The sequence below is a fragment of the Muscardinus avellanarius genome, assembly GCF_963383645.1.
Source record: "Muscardinus avellanarius genome assembly, chromosome: 11".
Lineage (NCBI taxonomy): Eukaryota > Metazoa > Chordata > Mammalia > Rodentia > Gliridae > Muscardinus > Muscardinus avellanarius.
Window position 1 is genome coordinate 92665870 of NC_137797.1, and position 20381 is coordinate 92686250.

The window sequence follows — 20381 nt, forward strand, 5'->3', positions numbered from 1 at the left end:
TTATTTATTTATTTAAATTTTTTTATTTATTTTGGTGGGTCTGGGAATGGAACCCAGGGGCATTAGACCTTGGAGCTATACCCCCTGCCCTGTTTTTATTCTTTATTTTGAAACAGAATCTTAGTAGCTGAGGCTGTCCGCGAACCATGATCCTCCTATCTCAAATGCTGGGATTACAAGCGTGTGCTACCACACCCGGCTCAAAATCATTTTTTAATACTGGTTATACATGGTTTCTGCAGTTTCAAAGCTTCTGAGCTGTCCCATTCATGACACCTTGAATAAGGCTGTCCACTAGTTGCTGAGGTTTATGTCGCCTGAATAATCAAAGGGAAAGTTCTATCTGGTGTGGAACACCTCGTACCTGGGAGGCTGAGACAGGAAGATGGCAGGTTCAAGGCCAGTCTCGGCAACTTAGACCCTATTTCAAAACAAAATAGTGCTAGGGATATAGCATTCAGGGTAGAATGCACTGGGTTCAGGCTGGATGTGGTGGTTCACAATTCAGTTGCAATTTCATGAGACTTTGTTTCAAATAAAGAATAAAAAATAGGGCTGGGAGTGTAGCTTGGAGATAGAATACCTCTGGGTTCAATCCCCAGTACCACTAAGAAAAAACCTGTAAATCCCCGCGCCTGGGAGGCAGAAACAGGAGGATTGTACAAGTTCAAAGCCAGCCTCAGCTACGCAGTGAGAGGCTCTCAGCAACTTAGTGACATCCTGTTTCCAAATAAAAATATAAAGTAGGTTTGGGAATATAGCCGGAGGGTAAAAAGCCCCTGGGTTCCACCCCCAGTACCACACAAAAAAATAAATAAGCTGGGCGTGGTGGCGCATGCTTATAATCCCAGCATACGGGAGGCTGAGACAGGAGGATCTTGGTTCGCAGACATCCTCAGCTACTACTTAGTGAGGCCCTCTGCAACTCAGTGAAACCCTGTTTCAAAATAAAGAATCGAAAATTGGGCAGGGGTTGTAGCTCGGAGGTAAAATGCCTCTGGGTTCCATCCCCAGACACGCTAAATAAATAAATAAATAAGTAAGTAAATAAATAAATAAATGCCTGTGACCATAAATAAATGACAGTGAGGCAGGGAATTTGAAGTTGTCATCAAACATTCGAACTAATTTTTATTAATATTTGTGATATGCTAAGGATAGCTTGTGGTGATGTTGGTTTTATTATATCGTTTTCTACCCCGAGTTATACACCCAGCCCTTTTGTGTTATTTTTTGTTTTGTTTTGTTTTTTTTTTTGGTGGTACTGGGGTTCCTGGAGGCCCTTCTACCTCTGGGCTACACTCCCAGACCTATTTCTGCATTTTTATTTGGAAACAGGGTCTCCTAAGCCAGCGCGCGGGGCTAGCTTCGAACCTGCGCGATCCTCCTGTCTCTGCCTCCCAAGCGCGGGGATTACAAGCGTGCGCCACCACGCCCGGCCTTTTGTGTTATTTTGAAACAGGTCTTGCTCTGTTCCCAAGGCCATTGAACCTGCGGTCCTGTTTCAGCTCCCCAAACACTGGGCTTACAGTGTGCACCGCTGCTCCCAGCTCCTTTGGAGATTTTCAGCGTAGGCGCCTTGTTTCCACACTTGCACGCAAGGGCTGGGGTATCACTTGGTGGTAACGTGTACTTAATGCGCCTAGGGTCCTGTGGCCATTCCCTAGCCCTGGGAGACCATTCCCGACAAGATGATGGTTCCGATTTTGACTGAGCTCATTTTGGGTGGGTTCTGAGAGCGTGGCAAGGGAAGCGCTGCCTGCTCCTGTGGAGCGTGTCTGATGGGAGGAAGCCAGCCTCTGGCTGCCTGAGTGCCCTTCATGTGCCCGTCCTTCTCATGGTGTTGGTCTCAGAGCCTCCCCTCGGCAGCAGCCACATTTTTGCTTCCTATGCACCTGCCCACGGTCCATGATGAGTGATCTGTCATCTCTTGGCCTCTTTCTAATATTACTGTGAACACATAGGAGGCTGTAGGCCAGGTGATTTCCTCCAGGCTATACTCCCAGACCTATTTTATATTTTATTTGGAAACAGGGTCTCACTAAGTAGCCAAGGCTGGTTTTGAACCTGCGCGATCCTCCTGTCTCGGCCTCCCAAGCAGGGATTACAAGCATGCGCCACCATGCCCGGCTAGAGATCCTAGATTCTATCAGGGATGGAAGGGTATGTGGAGACCCACGGGCCTGGACCTCTAGGGACTCACAGGACCTTGCCAAGGTTGGACTTGCAGGCACCTCCTTGACTCTCACCGCCTCATCTGACTTTTTTTTTTTTTTTTCCGGAACTAGGGATTGAACCCAGGGTCATTCTATCTCTAAGCTATACCCCAAAACCCTAATTTTTAATTCTTTTTTTTTTTTTTTTTTTTTGGCCAGGGGCATTTGACCTCCAAGCTCTACCCCCTGCCCTATTTTTTATTCATTTTGAAACAAGGTCTCACTAAGTAGCTGAGATGGCCAGAAATCTACGATCCTCTTTTCTTAGCCTCCCAAATGCTGGGCTACAAGCATGCATGACCACGCCCAGCACTTCTTGTATTACTACCTCTTAATTTTGTCTTGCTGCTACTGAGTCTCTCTTCTGTTCTCCTTTCATTTCCCCAGCAGAGTCTTTGCCCGGGCTCGAAGAGAAACCAGCAAGCATTGGTGCTTCGGAGGGGGTGTACCTCAAACAGCTACCTCGCCCCACACCTCCCCTGCAGGCCGACTGCGCCAGGCAGAGCTCACCGCAGGAAAGGGAAACGGAGGGCCTAGAGCTCAAAGGCGACGCTTCCGAGTCAGCAGACAACTGTAACGCAGCAAAAGGCCAGAACACCTGGCCCTCGGACAACAGCTACACCAGCCCAGCCGCCCGAGGCTGCACGAGAGACCTCCCCTCGGTGGCCGACAGAGGCCCGCTTCCTGAAAATGGAGGCATTGGTGAAGCATCTCCTTGCGGGTCAGAGGGGAAGGGCCTCGGCGGCGGCGGCACAGAAAAGCCACTTTGCCCCAGAGCCAAGGCATTGCAGGAAACCATGCCATGCACAGGACAGAATGCAACTCCACCTCCGTGTGCAGACCCCAGTTTGCTGGCGGGCCCCGTAAGCCAGTTTTCCCCCTTATACGTGCCTGGTCTGGACTACCCTAGTTCAGCCACACATTACCACATCAACCCAGGGCTGCAGGGCTTAGGCCCCGTGATGGGAGGGAAAGCCTCAGTATCACATCCTCAGCATTTCCCCCCCAGGGCCTTCCAGTCTAGCAGCCCTCACCCTGGGGTCTTCCCCCGCTACCGGCCCCACCAGGGCATGAGGTATCCCTACCAGCCACCACCTCAGCCTTCCTATCATCATTACCAGCGAACTCCTTACTACCCCTGTCCACAGGGCTTTTCTGACTGGCAGAGACCTCTCCACCCCCAGGGAAGCCCCGGTGGGCCTCCAGCAAGTCATGCTCCCCCACCGAGGCCCCTCTTCTCAGATAAGAGCGCCATGGCTAATCTGCAAGGCTGTGAGACACTGGGTGCTGCCTTAACATCCCCAGCTCGCATGGATGCAGCAGCTGCTAAACTTGTCTCAGCTGACAGGCTGAGTCCCGGTCCAGAAGAAGAGAAGCTGGATGAATCTCTGGAGAGGCCAGAGAGTCCCAAAGAATTTTTAGACCTGGACAACCATAATGCAGCGACCAAGCTACAGAGTTCCTTGTCAGCCGGCGAATATCTTTATGGAACTCCTCCTCCAGCGCTGAGCTCAGGGATGGGTTTTGGCTCCCCTGCTTTCTCACCCCATAGTGTGATGCTACAAGCAGGCCCTCCCTACGCACCCCAGCGGCCAGCTAGTCACTTCCAGCCCAGGGCCTACTCCGCCCCCGTGGCTGCCCACCCTCCTCATCATCCTGGAGCTGCCCAGCCCAATGGCCTCTCTCAGGAGGGCCCCCTCTACCACTGCCAAGAAGAGGGCCTGGGCCACTTTCAGGCTGTAATGATGGAACAGATTGGCACTGGAAGCGGAATAAGGGGATCTTTCCAGGAAATCTACAGACCGTCAGGGTGTGTTTGCATTACATATTTTCTTCTTCTTTTTTTCTTTTTTCTGAAAAAGCAAATGTTAGTGTTTTGTTGTTGTTTGTTTGTTTTGTGGTCCCGGGGATGAGACTCAGGGGCCTCTACCTCTGGGCTATACCCCCAACCTATTTTATATTTTATTTTGAAACAGGGTCTCACTAAGTTGCTGAGAACCTCACTAATTTAGATGGGGCTGGCTTTGAACCTGTGCTATCCTCCTGTCTCAGACTCCGAAGTCTTTTTTTTTTTTTTTTTTTTTTTTTTTTTTTTTTTGCGGGTCTGGGGATGGAACCCAGGGGCATTTGACCCCCAAGCTACACCCCCTGCCCTATTTTTTATTCTTTATTTTGAAACAGGGTCTCACTAAGTTGCGGAGGGCCTCACTAAGTAGCTGAGGCTGTCTGAGAACCACGATCCTCTGGTCTCAGCCTCCCAAATGCTGGGATTACAAGCGTGCGCCACCATGCCCGGCTCAGATATTAGTTTCAAAAAGAAAAATGAAGCTAGGCGTGGTGACACACACCCAGTACTTGGGAGGCTGAGACAGGAGGCCAGCCTCAGCTATTTAGACCCTTTTTCAAAATAAAGAATAAAAAATAGGATTGGGGGTATAACTCAGAGGTATTTCAATCCCTAATACCACAAAAAAAAAAGGAAGGAAAAAAAATGATTGGGTAAGGGTTAATTTGGGTGATGTGTGCATTTATGCCTCCGCCATATTGTACCCCATTAAAATGCACCAATTAAAAAGTTTTTTAAAAAGAAAGCGAAAAATGAAGCCAGACATGGCAGTACACATCTGTGATCCCAGTATTTAGGAGAGTCACAGGTTCATGGCCAGCCTGAGCAAATCTGTGAAGCCCTGTTTCAAAAAAGGCCAGGCATGGTGGCACATGCTTGTAATCCCAATACTTTGAAAGCTGAGACAGGAGGGTTCAAAGCCAGCCGTAGCTACTTAGGCTCTCCACAACATAGTGAGACCTTGTCTCAAAAAGATAAAATAAGCCGGGCGTGGTGGTACACTCTTATAATCAATCCCAGCATTCGGGAGGATGAGACCGGAGGATTGTGGTTCGCAGGCAGCCTCAGCCACTTAGTGAGGCCCTCTGCAACTTAGTGAGACCCTGTTTCAAAATAAAGAATAAAAAAATAGGGCAGGCAACTTAGTGAGACCCTGTTTCCAAATAAAATAAAAAATAGGTCTGGGAGTATAGCCCGAAGGTAGAAAGCCTCTGGGTTCCACCCCCAGTACCACCACACACACACACACACACACACACACACACACACACACACAAATAGGGCAGGGATGTAGCTTGGAGGTCAAATGCCCCTTGGGTTCCATCCCCAGACCCACCAAAAAAAAAAAGATTGGGCTGGTGGTAGAGCTTGGAGATAGAATGCCCCTGGATCAATTCCAGCACTTCCAAAAAAAGAATAAAAAATGTCTGGGCTGGAAGCTAGGCATGGTGACACACGCTTGTAATCCTAGCATTTGGGAGGCTGACGTAGCAGGACTGAGGTTCATGGACAGCCTCATCTACTTAGTGAGGCCCCCTTTTTTGTTTGTTTTGTTTTTTGTGGTACTGGGAGTGGAACCTAGGGGCTTTCTACCTCCGGGCTATACTCCCAGCCCTATTTTATATTTTATTTGGAAACAGGGTCTCACTAAGTTGCTGAGAGCCTCACTAAGTTTCTGAGGCTGGCTTCGAACCAGTGCGATCCTCCATGTCTCAGCCTCCCAAGTGCGGGGATTACAAGGGTGCGCCACCACGCCTGGCTTAGTGAGGCCCTTTTCAACTCATTGAGACCCTGTTTCAAAATAAAGAATAAGCCAGGCGTGGTGGCGCACGCTAGTAATCCCAGCGCTTGGGAGGCTGAGATAGAAGGATCACACAGGTTCAAAGCCAGCCTCAGCTACTTAGTGAGACCCTGTTTCCAAATAAAGTATAAAATAGATATGGGAGTGTAGCCCAGAGGTAGAAAAGCCCCTGGGTTCCACCCCCCCGTACCACCAAAAGAATTAATAAAATTAAAGAATAAAAAATAGGACTGGAGGTGGAGCTCAGTGATAGAAGGCCCTGGGTTCAATCTCTGGCACTATAATATAAAGAAGAAGAAGAAAAAATGATTTTTCTTACCAATCATACTGCGTACGTGCGAGCGTGCGTGTGTGTGTTTATACTGGGAATGGAACCCAGAGACATTCTACTTTAGTGTTACACTCCCAGCCCGATTTTACTAATTATTTGGAAACGGGTCTTACTAGGTTAATGAAAGTCTCATGACATGGTAAGGCTATCCTCCTGTCTCAGCTTCCCAAGAACTGGTATTACAAATATATGCCATCATACCTGGCTTCCCCTATCATTAAGTGAAATAAACTAAATCTATCCAGAATTAAAACAAGTCAGATACTGTCCTCCTGAGACTTTCTCCATAGGTAGACTTGTGTTGTTGCTTTTAAGACCTTGTAAGGACTGAGGATGTAGCTCAGTGGTAGAGAGTGAATAGCAACCCCCCTACACACACACACACACACACACACACACACACACACACACACACACACACACACACACCAAAAGTCAAAAAAGATTTCACTGAGGTGATACATCATTTATGATGTTGGGAGTTTTTTTGTCGTTATTTTTCTGGCACTACTACAGATTGAACTCCGGGGGTCTCACTAAGTAGCTGAGGCTGTCCGTGAACTGCAGTTCTCCTGTCTCAGCCTCCCAAATGCTAGGATTACAAGCGTGTGCCAACATGCCCGGCTTTTTATTCTTTTTTTTGAAGCAGGGTCTTACTGAGTTGCAAAGGGCCTCACTAAGTAGCCGAGGCTGTCCTCAAACCACAATCCTCCTGTCTCAGCCTCCTGAGTGTTGGGATTACAAGCGTGCACCACCAAGCCTGGCTCTCAGGCCTGTTTCTTTAAAAAAAAAAAAAAAAAACTGGGGCATAGTAGCTCAGAGATTAAATGCCGGGTGTTGGTGGCCTCTTGGCGTCCTGTCACCCCACACCAGGAAGCGCCTCACATCATTTTGTCTTAGTGTAATGTTTCCACGTTGGGTAACTCAACCAGTGCTTTCTGATTAAAGTATGTTTTCCTTTGTAATTAATGTCTCCGTTACTTCACTGCTCCCGTCTTCCCTCTGCAGAATGCACATGCATCCAATCCAGTCACAGCCCTCGTTCCCAAAGACTCCAGCACCATCGCCAGAGCAGCTGCCGCCACATAAGCCCCCAGCGCTTCCTCTGGATCAGGTGAGATCACAGCAATGAATGCTTTTCTTCTTCCTCCAGGTTAGAAAACAAGTCTAGGTTGACCATCTCTTCTCGAAAATGCTTGGGACTCTTTTGTTTCCAATTTCAGACTTTTCAGATTTTGGAATCTTTGCTTAGTCTTTACCAGTTGTGCATGCCTAATCTGAAACTCAAATTTTTTAAATTCTGAAATCTTTCGAGCATTATGTCCATTTTCAAAAAGCTGTGCCTCTCGGGCTCGGCCCTTAGCTCTGGTAGAGCACTGGCCTTGTGTGTGCAAGGCTTGCTTTTGAGTCAGAGCCCTGCAAAAACCAAGCCAAGTACTGGATCTTGGAGCACTACTTTTTTTTTTTTTTTTTTTTTGCCACGCTGAGAGTTGAGCTCAGGGCCTCACACATGCTAGGAAAGCGTTCTGCCACCGAGCTGTTTCCTCAGCCCTTGAGAAAGCATTTCAAGCTTTTCTGTTAATACAGAAACTTGCCCTCAGTAACTGCTCCTGGTACGTGTTCCGTGAACTCTTGAAGCCAGGTGCCCCGGTCCCTCCGGTGTGTGCTCCGGGTCTGCAGTGCCGGGAAGACCCGGCCGCAGAGGCTCAGGAAGCGTCTCGCCTACCCTCTCCACTGCCCTCCTTTCCTGGTCTTGCGTGGTAATTGGCTGTTTAAGGAGGATTTATTTAAAACACTTTTTTCCAAACTGCCTGCCCACATTTCTTTTGCCACAATCTCTTGTCTGTTTTACGCTTCCACCTGTTCACTTGCAGGAGACCGTGAGTCAGGCTGGAATGGCAGTCGCCGCCTTCCCAGCTGCTTCTGTCTGGTGTGTGCGACGGCAGTAGCTGTCCCACTCACCCTTCCCTTGGCCCCGTGAAGGAACTGTGCGCTGCAGCGGCACTTGTTGTGTACAGGAAGTCCTACGACTTACAGAATGGAGTTAGTGACCAAATTGGGCCCAGAGTCTGGGAGAAAACTGTAGCTGTATAGTCAAGAGTATATAGCTCCTCCACTTATTTTTCTTTTTAACGATTAAAAGTGTTTTGTTAACGTGTCTTTATTCTGTCCCTCTCAGAGTTAGTCCGAGGAGGAAGTAGCTCCCAAGGGAATGGAAAGCTGCACCTGAAGACGGATGTGGAGGCCTTGGGGTGGTCCTTGCTCATCTCCTTCCTGTCACCTTGCTCCGCCCCTCCCAGCGAGCCTTGAATCAGGAGCTGGAGCCACTCCTGGGCCTTAGACGCACTCGCTCCATGGACGACTGGCACGGCCCCAGAGGTGCCCGCTGGCAATGCTCACGGCTGTCAGACAGGCAGGACAAACAAATGGACGTGGGGTTCATGCTGATTTCTCCAAATCCTGAGACACCTTCAGGGAAAATCACTTTAAACTCTGATGGGGTGGGGTCCTATGTAAGACTGGAGTGGTGCTTTTACACTTCTCATGAGCAGCTAATCTCAGGTATCTATTTGGGAAGGGACTACTCGTAGTATTAATGATTTCAGAGCTGGGTCCAGTTTACAGAATTTTCATGTTGCCTTTTAAGAAATTTTTTTGTTGGTGGTGAATGTATTGTACATAAAGAGGGAAGGGTGGGTGGGGTGTGGAAGAAATGGGAGTCGTTTCTAACTGTGGTGGGCACACAGCACTGGAGTGGTCTCTGTTTACAATCACATCACACTCGATGCTTTTGGGAGATGGAGAAGAGGGTAGGAAAGGTTCACCTTGTCCTGTCGCTCAGCCTGTCCTTCCTGGCTGGCTAGCCTTTCAAGTTCGGACCTTCTTCAGTCGGCCCCTGGAGCGCGGTCTGCCTGGCCCCTCACCGTCCGCTTTGCAGCCTGAGGCAGAGTGCGTCCACGTGGCCCACCAGAAGCTTTGACTCAGACGCCAGGCTGCTTTCACTCTGGTGTCCCAGGTCCTGACTGGGGAAAGCAGTGTTCCTTCCTGATTTTGTCACCAGCCCTGCCAGATAGTTGCAAACCAGCGTCAGGAACCGGGATCACTAGAGTGTTTGACTCACTAGGAGACAAAATGAATCGTCCTCTTCACAGGCCTGCCGGGCCGTAGAAGCGTTACACAGAGCTTTCTGGCACAAATCACATGTTGTGAAAGTGACTACTCAGGTTTGTATATGTTAGTCTCAATAAGGAAATTGCACAGGTTTGAATAGGGAGAATGTATTCTATAGATTGACAGTCTGGATGTAGGAATATTTCAGTATATATAGTTTTTACTCAGTCTCAGTGGATCATAGTAAAAGTCAATCATGGTGATTTAAAATAGCTGTCAAGTACACGTTCTTTGAAATCATTTGAAATCATTTATCGTATCTGTGATAGGAAACAGTTTTGCAGTATTAAATTACTTTATTACAGTCATAGAAGTGAATTACACTGGAACCCCCCATATAGCATTCTGTTTTCTATTTTAGCTGAGATATCACCAAAGTTAGGACTCACATTTAAACTGTTGTCCACAAGGAAAGAGAAAACAATGGAAAACGTCCTTAAATTGCAGCTCCTTGTAAAGAATAGCCTGTTTCAAAGCATGCTTTTGGGATAGTAGAAAGGTCTCCATAAAATCTTAGTATGCTCTAGTTTCTTATAAATTCAGCCATGGGAGAGGTCAGTAGACTCTTCCCCTCCAGTTCCAGCATCCTTGACAAAACATGGAGCTGTTGAGTTTACCGTCTGCTAAACAGAATGGTCAGAGGGAAAGCAGACAGGAGACATCCAGGGATAAAATGGAGCCCAAGGCCCCGGCTGCAGGATACTGGACATTGGCACCTGCAGGTGAATGCTCCCCACCTTGGTGGTGCTTGGGGCTCGGGCTGAGTTGAGCTTGGGGCAGGGAGGGAACGCGGATGCCTCTGAACGTGATGCACAGAAATACAAATATTTCTCTAATAGACTTTATTGGTTGACTTGTGAGGTTGACTTCTCATTTGGTCCTAAATTTTAGTAGAAGCCTAGCATTGGCCCAGTCTGGTTCAGGAGAGTAAAGAGGTCAATGTGTGCACCTGCGTCTTAGTCCACCCTTGAGCTATTATAAGGTAATGTGGTCAAAGCATTACTACTACAGCTTCTAGGTTTATGCAAAAGCAGGGAGGAGGAGAGCGTAGCTGGCGTGGGCCTGAGGCCTGGCCCGAGCAGAGCGGCTGGCTTCTCACCGGGGGCTCTCCCGTGGGGCGGAAACTAAGGGCTGCTGTGTGCACGCTGCTTGAGGTAACCCTTCCTCAGACCCCAGAGCCTGTCCCCGAGTACTTGTTGGTTAGAGAGATGCTGTGAATAATACAGGGGGGGAATTAGCAAGTTCCTTGTCTTTAATCTCCCTCCTTGGTTTATAGACAAATGAGGAATACTATAGGAAACTGAACCACCGTATTACAATACTGAACAGAAGCACCAGCGAAAGCACCGGCTCGTGGCGCCCCTTAGGGGCTGCAAGGCCTCAGCCCTCGTCTGGTGCCACCAGCTTTTATTGGTCTTTGAAGTGCAGATCTGCCCGAAGCTGCCTGGGCTTCCAGGCTGCAGAACTCACGGGCTGAACTGCTGTGAACCTCATCACTCGCCCCCAAGCAGGAGCTGTTCTCGCCTTCCTTCTTCCTCTGGCACTTCGCTTTTCCAGGTGTCTTAAGCAGATACGCGTGCATTTGCCATCGTTTCCACTAGGGAAGTGATGGTCAGTGATAGGTAGTAATCAGGGAGTAGTGTGAGAGGGTCCCGAAAGGCTTGCTCTCAGGCCCGGGGCGCTTCGCTGTAGGTCACGGTCACCTCGTCAGTGTGCCAGCTCTCGGTGGTCCCCAGGAGAGCGCAGCAAAGATCTGCGGATAACTGGAAATACTTCTCGCTCCTGGTAACTCATGACTTACTTTTATTAGGCTTGCCAATAAGTTAGGAACTGTTTCCCCACAGCCTAAGAGAAAGACCTTTTGGGAGGTTTCTGGGGTGTTTTTTCTCCCCTCTAAAATTTTTTCATTCAAACAGTAGCAGGAGCTCTTGGCTAAATCTATTGTGGTCAACAAATATAGATAATAACTCTGGACAAAATATGCAGGACTTCTGTCCATATAACTTTTTATCTCACGTCCTAAACATATAATTAAAGCCACTTCGCCCCTCCTGAGGCAGGCTGGCCCAGGTCACCTGGTGGTGCGCAGGCGCTCACTTACCAGCACTTGTGTTCCCGCTGAGCCCCGGCTGGACTGCTTTCAAAAGCAAATCCTCATTCGTGTCTTCACTCAAGTGTTTGTGGGAAGCCTTAGGACCTGTAGTCTGTGCCCCTCAGTTCAGTCAAAGCTCAGCTTCAGCTGGGGACAGAGGGTCACAGGTTCACAACCAGCCTCAGCTACTAAGTGAGGGCCTCTGTAACTTAGTGAGACCCTGTTTCAAAATAAAGAATAAAAACAAAAAAATTAGGACTGGGAGTGTAGCTCAGAGGTAGAATGCCCCTGGGTTCAACCCTCAGTTCCAAAAGGAAAAAAACCCTCCAAGTTTAGTCTTCCCCTTGAAAGGGCTCCGTGTGACTAACCATTTTATGGTGTTTACCTGACATGGTTATTACTGTTTCTATAAATAGTATACTGCTCTTAAAACCTAATTTGAAATTTCACAGGAAGGCTCAATCCAGAGTCCAAGGCAAAGATAGTTCCATAGTCTCAGAATCCCAACGTACTTCATAGAACCTATTTTTCAAAAATGGGATTTGCTAGCAGTACGCCCCCTACTTTTTGTCTCTTAGTCATTTTACCCCCTGACCAGACTCTTCGTGGACTCTCGTTGTGGAGATGAGTTCCGTCTATCGGTGAGTTGCCCTGTTGCGTCCTGGGTGTCCAGGTCGCCGCGTCTCTGCAGGTGGCTCCTTGGACAGCGGCATTGGCTGGCACAGTCGGGTCTGGGTTGAGCACACACAGGTGCTTGGTCTTGGCTCACTTCACTGTCCAGGAACTCCAATGTTATGGAGACTCTCTGAGTGAGAAGACACCGAGCTCCCTTTTCTGCAGCCTCAGGACTCAGCCTTATCTTCTCCCCTTTGGGAAGGCAGAGTTGGGTGAGTTCTGCCACATCCCAACTCTCAGGTAACCAGGCACCAACTTGTCTCCAGGCTGGGTGTCCCTCACTGCTACGCACGCGTGGGGGGCGGGCTCTGGGCTGGGGTTGGACTTCTTACTGGGTCTCTTGTTGTCAACTCTTCAGTAGAAATGCCTAATGCCAGCCGATTGTCCTGCACGTGCTTTTAAAAGGTTCGGGTGGGGTAGGAACGGGGGTGTGGGTTTTGAGTAAGTTATTGAAACACCCCCCATCCCCGGTCCGGTAGACTGTGTGGCCCCTCCTTTCCCCAGCGAGGCCTGGGGCCCCTCGATCATCTGCCCGGGAGCCCTAGCCAGGTTCCACCAGCCCGAGGCATAGCACCAGGCAGCCTTTGCTCCTGCTGCGAAAGCCATGTGAACTTTCCTGGCCAGTACTGGAAAGGGGAATGCTATTTATTTTTATATTGTGTATATTTTGTCGTGGTCTGCTGATTCCCTGTTTCACTGAGAGCGACACTTACCTCAATAGTTAGTTCGATATTGTGTGTTGGATAATTTTTTAAAAGAACTTTTTTTAAAAAGCTTTTTGATCCTCTGAGATCTGTAGATTTATTTCCATATGAACTGGTTATTTTGTATAAAGTACATTCTTAAAATAGCAAGGCTCTGATGTGTGTGTGTGTCTGTGTCACTTTTATCATTGGGGCAAACTCAGATTCCTTCGGGACAGGTCTGAACCAGACCACAGTGCCATCACCTATGACTGCCATTCTCCTTGGCAATTCTGAACCACTAAGAATCCAAGTGGGGTGGGGCTGGGCTGGGCTGCGCTGCCACAGGTGACACCTGTGCATGGTCTATAGAGAGCTTGGAACCTCAGTAAAATTGATGTGAGGGCGGGCGTGGTGGCACACGCTTGTAATCCCAGCATCCGAAAGGCGGACACTAGAGGATCGCAGTTCATGGACAGCCTCAGCTACTTAGGCCCCTTACAACTCTGAGACCCTATTTCAAAAATAAAGAATAAAAAAGTAGGCTGGGGTGTGTAGAATGCCCCTGGGTTCCATCCCCAGTACCACAAAAAAAAAAAAAAAAAAAAAAAAGATGTTAACTTGCATGTCAGGGACAATGTTTTTCACAGCTAGTCCTGTCAACACCCACTTAGGCACCCTCCCCTCCCCCTGGCCAGATTGCTTGTAAATGTATCTTGTGCTAAACTAACTCTGATCTTGAAATGGGGAACGGTGAAGGCCGGCAGAGTTTCGTTGATAATGGGGAGCCATGGGCAGCTGTACTGTAATCCCAGTACTTGGGAGGCCGAGGCAGGAGGGTCACAGCTTGGAGACCAGCTTCAGCAAGTAGTGAAACTCATCAACCTAGTGAGACCCTGTTTCAAAATACAATAGGAACGGGGCTATAGCTCAGAGGTAGAATGCCCCTGGGTTCAGTCCCTGGTACACCACACACTTGATATGGTAGTGGCGTTTATATAGCTCTGTTTTGGGAATCATAATTTCACATGAGCATTTATTAAGCCCCATGAATAACATTGTACAGAAGTTGTACTATGAGGGTTTTTTTTCTTCATGCTAGGGTTGAGCCCAGGGGATCTACCTCCAAGCTTACACCCCAGCCCTATTTTATTTTTTATTTGGAAAGAGGATCTGAGTTGTAGAGGGCTTCACTAAGTAGCTGAGGCTGGCTACAAACCTGTGAACCTCCTGTCTCCGCCTACCAAAGTGTGCCACCACACCCAGCTACTGGTTTCATTTTAAAAATTGGAAGGGAGCCCAGTGTGGTGATGCATACTTGAACCCAGTATTTGGGAGGCTGAGACAGGAGGATGGCAGATTGGCAGCCAGCCTCAACTACTTAGGGCAGCCCTCTGCAACTCAGACCCTTTTTCAAAATAAAGGATAAAAGAAAAAATAGAGCCAGCCATGGCGGCGCACACTTGTAATCCCAGCATTCAGGAGGCAGAAGTAAATAAAAATTTTTTTTTAATTCTGATCAGCTTTCTCTTTCAACATTTGGATACAGGCAAATGTTAATCTCCTTAAAGATTGTCTAAAGCTGGAGGTGGTGATGCAGGCCTGTAGTCCCAGTACTTGGGAGGCTGAGTCACGAGGATCACATGTTCAAGGACAGCCTCAGCAAGTAGTGAAACTCATCAATTTAGTAAGACCCTGTTTCCAAATAAATAAAATTGGGCTGGGGGGTAGCTGGGCATGGTGGTGCATGCTTGCAATCCCAGCATTTGGGAGGCTGAGATTGGAGAATCATGGTTCATGGACAGCCTCAGCTACTGAGGCCCTCCGCAACTTAGACCCTGTTTCAAAATTAAAAAAACAGGGCAAGGGATGTGGCTTGGAGGTTGAACGCCCCCTGGGTCCTATTCCCAGACCTGTCTCCCCCCAAAAAAAAATTGGCCTGTGGGTGTAGCTTGAAGGTAGAATGCCTCTAGGTTTAATCCCCAATACCACAATAAATAAGTAAGTAAGTAAATATCACTAGCTGGGCATGGTGGTGCACACTTGTAATCCCTGTCCCTGGGAGGCTGACACAGGAGGATCACAGGTTCGTGGTCAGCCTCAGCTACTTAGGTCCTCTGCAACTTAGTGAGACCTGGTTTTAATGTAAAGAATAAAAAATAAGGCTGGGAGTGTAGCTCACAGGTAGAATGCCCCTAAGTTCCATCCCCAGTTCGGAAGGGGAAAAAAATTCTTGTCATTAGGAAGACACCTTGGTTTTATAAGCAAGGAGCCCTCTCCAAACAGTTTTGCTGTGGTCTAATTGCCACTCGGTTGAGAAAATAATTCAGGCGGGCTCTTTTAGAGGCTGCCTTCCACCCTGGAATCTTCTGGAGAGGTGAATGGCCTCTGGCATAGTTATGCAAGAGGTCCCTTTGGCAGGGCGTCATGGCTCTTTCCCAGGCGCTGGGGCGCTGCCAGTCAGACCGTGGAGACGGGCCTGCCCTGCCCCCCTTGCACGCTGTGTGGCCCCGCAGATCTGTTCCTTGGCTAAACAGTTTTCGCCTTGGATTGTAAAAGTGGACAATATTTGTGCATTTGTTGTAGCCTTTCTGCTAGCAAGGCTCACCCCTCTAGTTTTCTTAAACAGTTTTAGGGGGGAGGGGAAAACTTTAGTGCAAAATGGGCTGTGAAATACCAGCCTGGGAGGCAGCGGGGATCTCGAGGTTGGGCTGCTGTTGCTAGAGCGCTGCTCTCCTGCACCCATGACTCGCATGTCAATTCAGGTACCTTGGGAATTGCTTCAACTTGGGAAAACCACAGCTTGCTCCTAGAATCCTGGGCTTGAATTTCATTCCGGACAGTGCATGACAAGGACGATTTGCCCTCTTGTAGCCAGTTAGAGCTGGACAGAAGTTACCAAATTCAGTGGATCTGTTCCCTCGGGTTGTATCCAGGGTTTTTGCTTTGGGAAGGAACTGAGTCTGTAAGAAGGCAAAGACAAGACCCAAGTGAAGCATGCCCCGGAACACCTCCTGAGCTAAGATGAAGACTGGATAACTGCAATCGAGTTTTCAGTAAGTATAGTCATCCCTGAGTACCTTCAGGATTGGATCCAGCCCCCTCCAGTCTCATATAAAATGGCCTAATATTTGCATAATGTCTACTTAGCATATTCTCCTATAGACTTTAAATTATCTCTGGATTACTTTTATTTTATTTGGGGGCGGGGTCTGGGGATGGAACCCAGGGGCATTCGACCTCTGAGCTACATCCCCTGCCCTATTTTTTATCCTTTATTTGTTTGTTTGTTTGTTTGTTTGTTTGTTTGTTTGTTTTGGTGGTACTGGGAGTGGAACCTAGAGGGTTTCTACCTCCGGGCTATATTCCCAAACCTATTTTTTATATTTCATTTGGAAACAGGGTCTCAGTAAATTGCTGAGAACCTCATTAAGTAGTTGAGGCTGGCTTTGAACCTGCATGATCCTCCTGTCTCAGCCTCCCAAGTACTGGGATTATATAAGCCTGTGCCAACACGCCGGCTTTATTTATTTCTTTATTTTTGGAAACAGTCTCCCTAAGTTGTGGAGGGCCTCTCTAAGTGGCTGAGGCTGACTGTGAACCTGCAATCCTCCTGTCTCAGCCTCCCAAGTACCGGGATTATAAACTTACATCACCATGCCAGGCTATCCCCAGCCCTTTTTGTTTGTTTTTGAAATAAATTTTTGCTGAGTTGCTGAGCCAGGCCTTGAACCTGTGACCCTCATGTCTCAGCCTCCCAAATACTGGGATTAGAGGTGTGTCCCCAGAAAGATTTTTAAAAGCTCCGTAGATAATTTTATTGTGCAATTTGCATTGCAGAGCACTTTGAACTGTGATCTGGAGACCTGTGTCCTCAGGGGGTCTTGGGAAACTCAGACCTCTTCTGGCTGCCTTTGTGGGGAAGGGCCTGAGCTGCTGCTTGCTTGCTTGCTTTACTTACTTATTTATTTATTTATTTAATTTATTTTTGTGTTGCTGGGGATTGATCCCAGAGGGATTCTACCTCCAAACTATACCCCCAGCCTGACTTTTTAATCTTTATTTTGAAACAGCCAGGTACTACCAGGTACTGGAATTACAAACTTGGGCTGGGCTACTGGATTTCTAGGCAGTGCCTAGGGATCGCTAGCTGTAGACCACATTCACAGCAGGAAAGCACACTCAGTCCTTGCTGAGGACCCTGAAGAGGGAAGCCCTTACGCTTTTCCAAACTTTTTTTTTTTTTTTTTTTTTCTGAAACAGGGCCTCACTGAGTCACAAAGGCCCTCAACTAAATATCTGAGTCTGTCCTCAAATTTCCATCCCCCCTTCTCAGCCTCCCAAATGCTGGGATTACAAGGAACAGGGCTTTGCTAAATTCTGAGGGTCGCACTAAATTACTGAGGCTAGCTTCAAATCTGTGATCCTTCTGTCTTAACCTCCCAAGTAATGGGATTACAGGTGTGCACCACCTCCTCTGGCTAGAATCCTCTGGGTTTTTTTTTGTTTTTTGTTTTGTTTTGTTTTGTGGTACTAGGGATGGAACCCAGGGACATTCTACCTCCAAGCTACACCCTCAGTCCTATTTTTTAGTCTTTATTTTGAAACAAGGTCTCTCGCTAAGTTGCAGAGGGCCTCACTAAGTAGCTGAGGCTGTCTGAGAACCTTGATCCTTCTGTCTCACCCTCCCAAATGCTGGGATTACAAGTGTGAGCCACCACACCGGCTGTGTGTGTATTTTATGGGGATTGAACTGAACCCAGGGCCATTCTACCTCTGAACTACACCCCCATCCCTTTTTTTTTTTTCTTGCAGTCCTAGGGATGGTACCCAGGGGCATTCTACCTCCGAGCTACACCCCCAGCTCTATATTTTATTTTTTTTATTTCAAAACATGGTCTCACTGAGTTGCAAAGGGCTTCACTAAGTAGCTGAGGCTGTCCATGAACTCTGAACCTCCTGTCTCAGCCTCCCAAATGCTGAGATTATAAGTGTGTACCACCACCCCTGGCTTTACAATTTTTTATTTTGAAGCAGGATCTCACTAGGTTGATAAGAATCTCTACTTTCTAAGTCTGTCCTCAAACTGCCATCCTCTTGTCTCAGCCTTTCAATTATAGACGTGTGCCGCCATGCCCAGCTTTCAGGATTTTTAAATCTCTAGCTGAAACCTTGTACCCATTAATACTAATTCTTCCTTCTTCCCTCCCCCAACTCCTAGTAACCATTATTTCTAATTTCTGTCTCTAAACATGACTCTTCTAGGTACCTCTGTATACATGGAGTAGTCATATAATACTTGACTCTTAGGGCTGATTGGTTTTACCTAGTGTAATGTTTTCAAAGTCCATCCAAGCCGGGTGTGGTGGCGAACGCTTGTAATCCCAGCATTCGGGAGGCTGAGATAGGAGGATCGCTTTGCGGAGAGCCTCAGCTACTTAGTGAGGCCCTCCGCAACTTAGTGAGACCCTGTTTCAAAATAAAGAATAAAAAAAATATAGGCAGGCGTGGTGGCTCATGCTTGTAATCCCTGCACTTGGGAGGCGGAGACAGGAGGATCGCACAGGTTTGAAGCCAGCCTCGCTGGTTTAAGAGACCCTGTTTCCAAATAAAAATATTAAAAAAATAGGTCTGGGAGTGTAGCCCGGAGATAGAAGGGTTTCCAGGAACCCCAGTACCACCAAAAAAAAAAAAAAAAAAAGGCCGGGGGTGTAGCTTGGAGGTCAAATGCCTCTGGGTTCCATCCCAAGACCTGCAAAAAAAAAAAAAAAAAATCCATCCATGTTGTAGCTTGAGTCAGATGTCCTTTTGTTTAAGGCTGAATAGTTCGGTGTTTGGGTAGGCCACATTTTCTTATTCATTCTTCCACGAGGGACTCATCTTTGGCTGTCGTGAATGCTGTTGCTGTGAGCATGACACTAGTGTGCAAGTGTGTTCCAGAGCCTGCTTTCAGTTTTTTGGGGTCTGTATTCTGAAGTGTAGTTAGTGGATCCTGCACTGTCTGTTTCATTTTTGATGAACTATCAGACTGTTTTCCAAGCAGCTGCACCATTTTCCATTCCCACCAGCCATGAGCAAAGATTCCAATTTCTAGCTGGGCATGCTGACACCTGCTTGTAATCTCAGTACTTGGGAGGTTGAGACAGGAGGATCACAGGCTCAAAGCCAGCCTCAGCAATTTAGTGAAGGTGTCAGCAATTTAGTGCCACCTTGTTTCCAAATAATAAAATAAAAAAGCCAGGTATAAACCGGGTGTGGTGGCGCACGCTTGTAACCCCTGCGCTTGGGAGGCTGAGACAGGAAGATTGTGCATATTCGAAGCCAGCCTCAGATACTTAGTGAGGCTTTCAGCAACTTAGACTGTTTCCAAATAAAATATAAAATAGGTCTAGGAGTATAACCCGGAGGTAGAAAAGCCCCTGGGTTCCACTCCCGGGTCGACAGAAAAAAAAAACAGGTATGGGTGCCCATGCTTGTAATCCCAGTACTTGGGAGGTTTGTAGCCAGCCTCAGCTACTTAATGAGGCCCTCTGCAACTTAGTGAGACCCTGTTTCAAAAAAAGAATAAAAAACAAGCCGGGCGTGGTGGCGCACGCTTGTAAACCCAGCATTCGGGAGGCTGAGACCAGAGGATCGTGGTTTGCGGACAGCCTCAGCTACTTAGTGAGGCCCTCTGCAATTCAGTGAGACCTGGTTTCAAAATAAAGAATAAAAAATAGGGCAGGGGGTGTAGCTCGGAGTTCGAATGCCCCTGGGTTCCATCCCCAGACCCACAAAAAAAAAAAAAAAAAAAAGAATAAAAAATAGAGCTGGGGGTGTAGCTCAGAGGCAGAATGCCCCGGTTCAACCTCAGCACCGCACACAAAGGAAGCCTCCAGTGTCTCTCCATGCTCTCTGGCACTCATTCTGTTTTGAGTGTTTTGTTGTTGTTTTTTTTTCTTTTCTTTCTTTTTTTTATGGTACTGGGGATTGAACTCAGGGCCATTTTACTTCCAAGCTGCACCCCTAGTCCTATTTTATTTTTATTTTGAAACAGGGTTAACTAGATTGATGAGAGTTTCGCTACTTGCTGAGGCTGGCTTTGAACCTGCGCGATCCTCCTGTCTCAGCCTCCCAAGAACTGGGATTACAAGCGTGTGCCACAACACCTGGATTCTTTTTCTTTATCTTTTGTTTTTTCTTGCTTGCTTGCTTGCTTTCTTGCTTTTTCTTTTGCGGGTCTGGGATGGAACCCAGGGGCATTCTACCTCCGAGCTATACCACCAGCCCTATTTTTTATTCTTTATTTTGAAACAGTATCTCACTGAGTTGCAAAGGGCCTCACTAAGTAGTAGCTGAGGATGTATATGAAAGGTATCCTTCCTGTCTCAGCCTCCTGAATGTTCAGATTACCACGCCCGGCTTGTTTTTCTTACAATAGCTATCATAGGGCATTTAAGATGACAGGACTCGTTCTGTACACATCATCATCCTCTGTTTGCAGCTGCCATTTTAAGCTCGGGTCCACAGCCAGACTCCCCTCCCCTCTCTCCTCTACCCCCGTCTTCGCCCTGACACCCAGGCCCC

The 20381-nt window shown here is 47.7% G+C and overlaps 1 protein-coding gene across 1 annotated transcript in view; it reads left to right on the top strand.

Annotated features, from left to right (window-relative positions):
• The window catches only part of CECR2 (CECR2 histone acetyl-lysine reader), a gene marked incomplete at its 5' end in the record, with an annotated part of 133879 nt that extends 129703 nt beyond the window's left edge, over window positions 1-4176 (top strand). The window contains one exon of the mRNA XM_080706312.1: window positions 2604-4176. Coding sequence (XP_080562438.1) covers window positions 2604-4129 — 1526 coding nt within the window. The 3' untranslated portion in view covers window positions 4130-4176. The remainder of the gene's footprint in view (window positions 1-2603) is intronic.
• Window positions 4177-20381: the final 16205 nt, after the last annotated feature.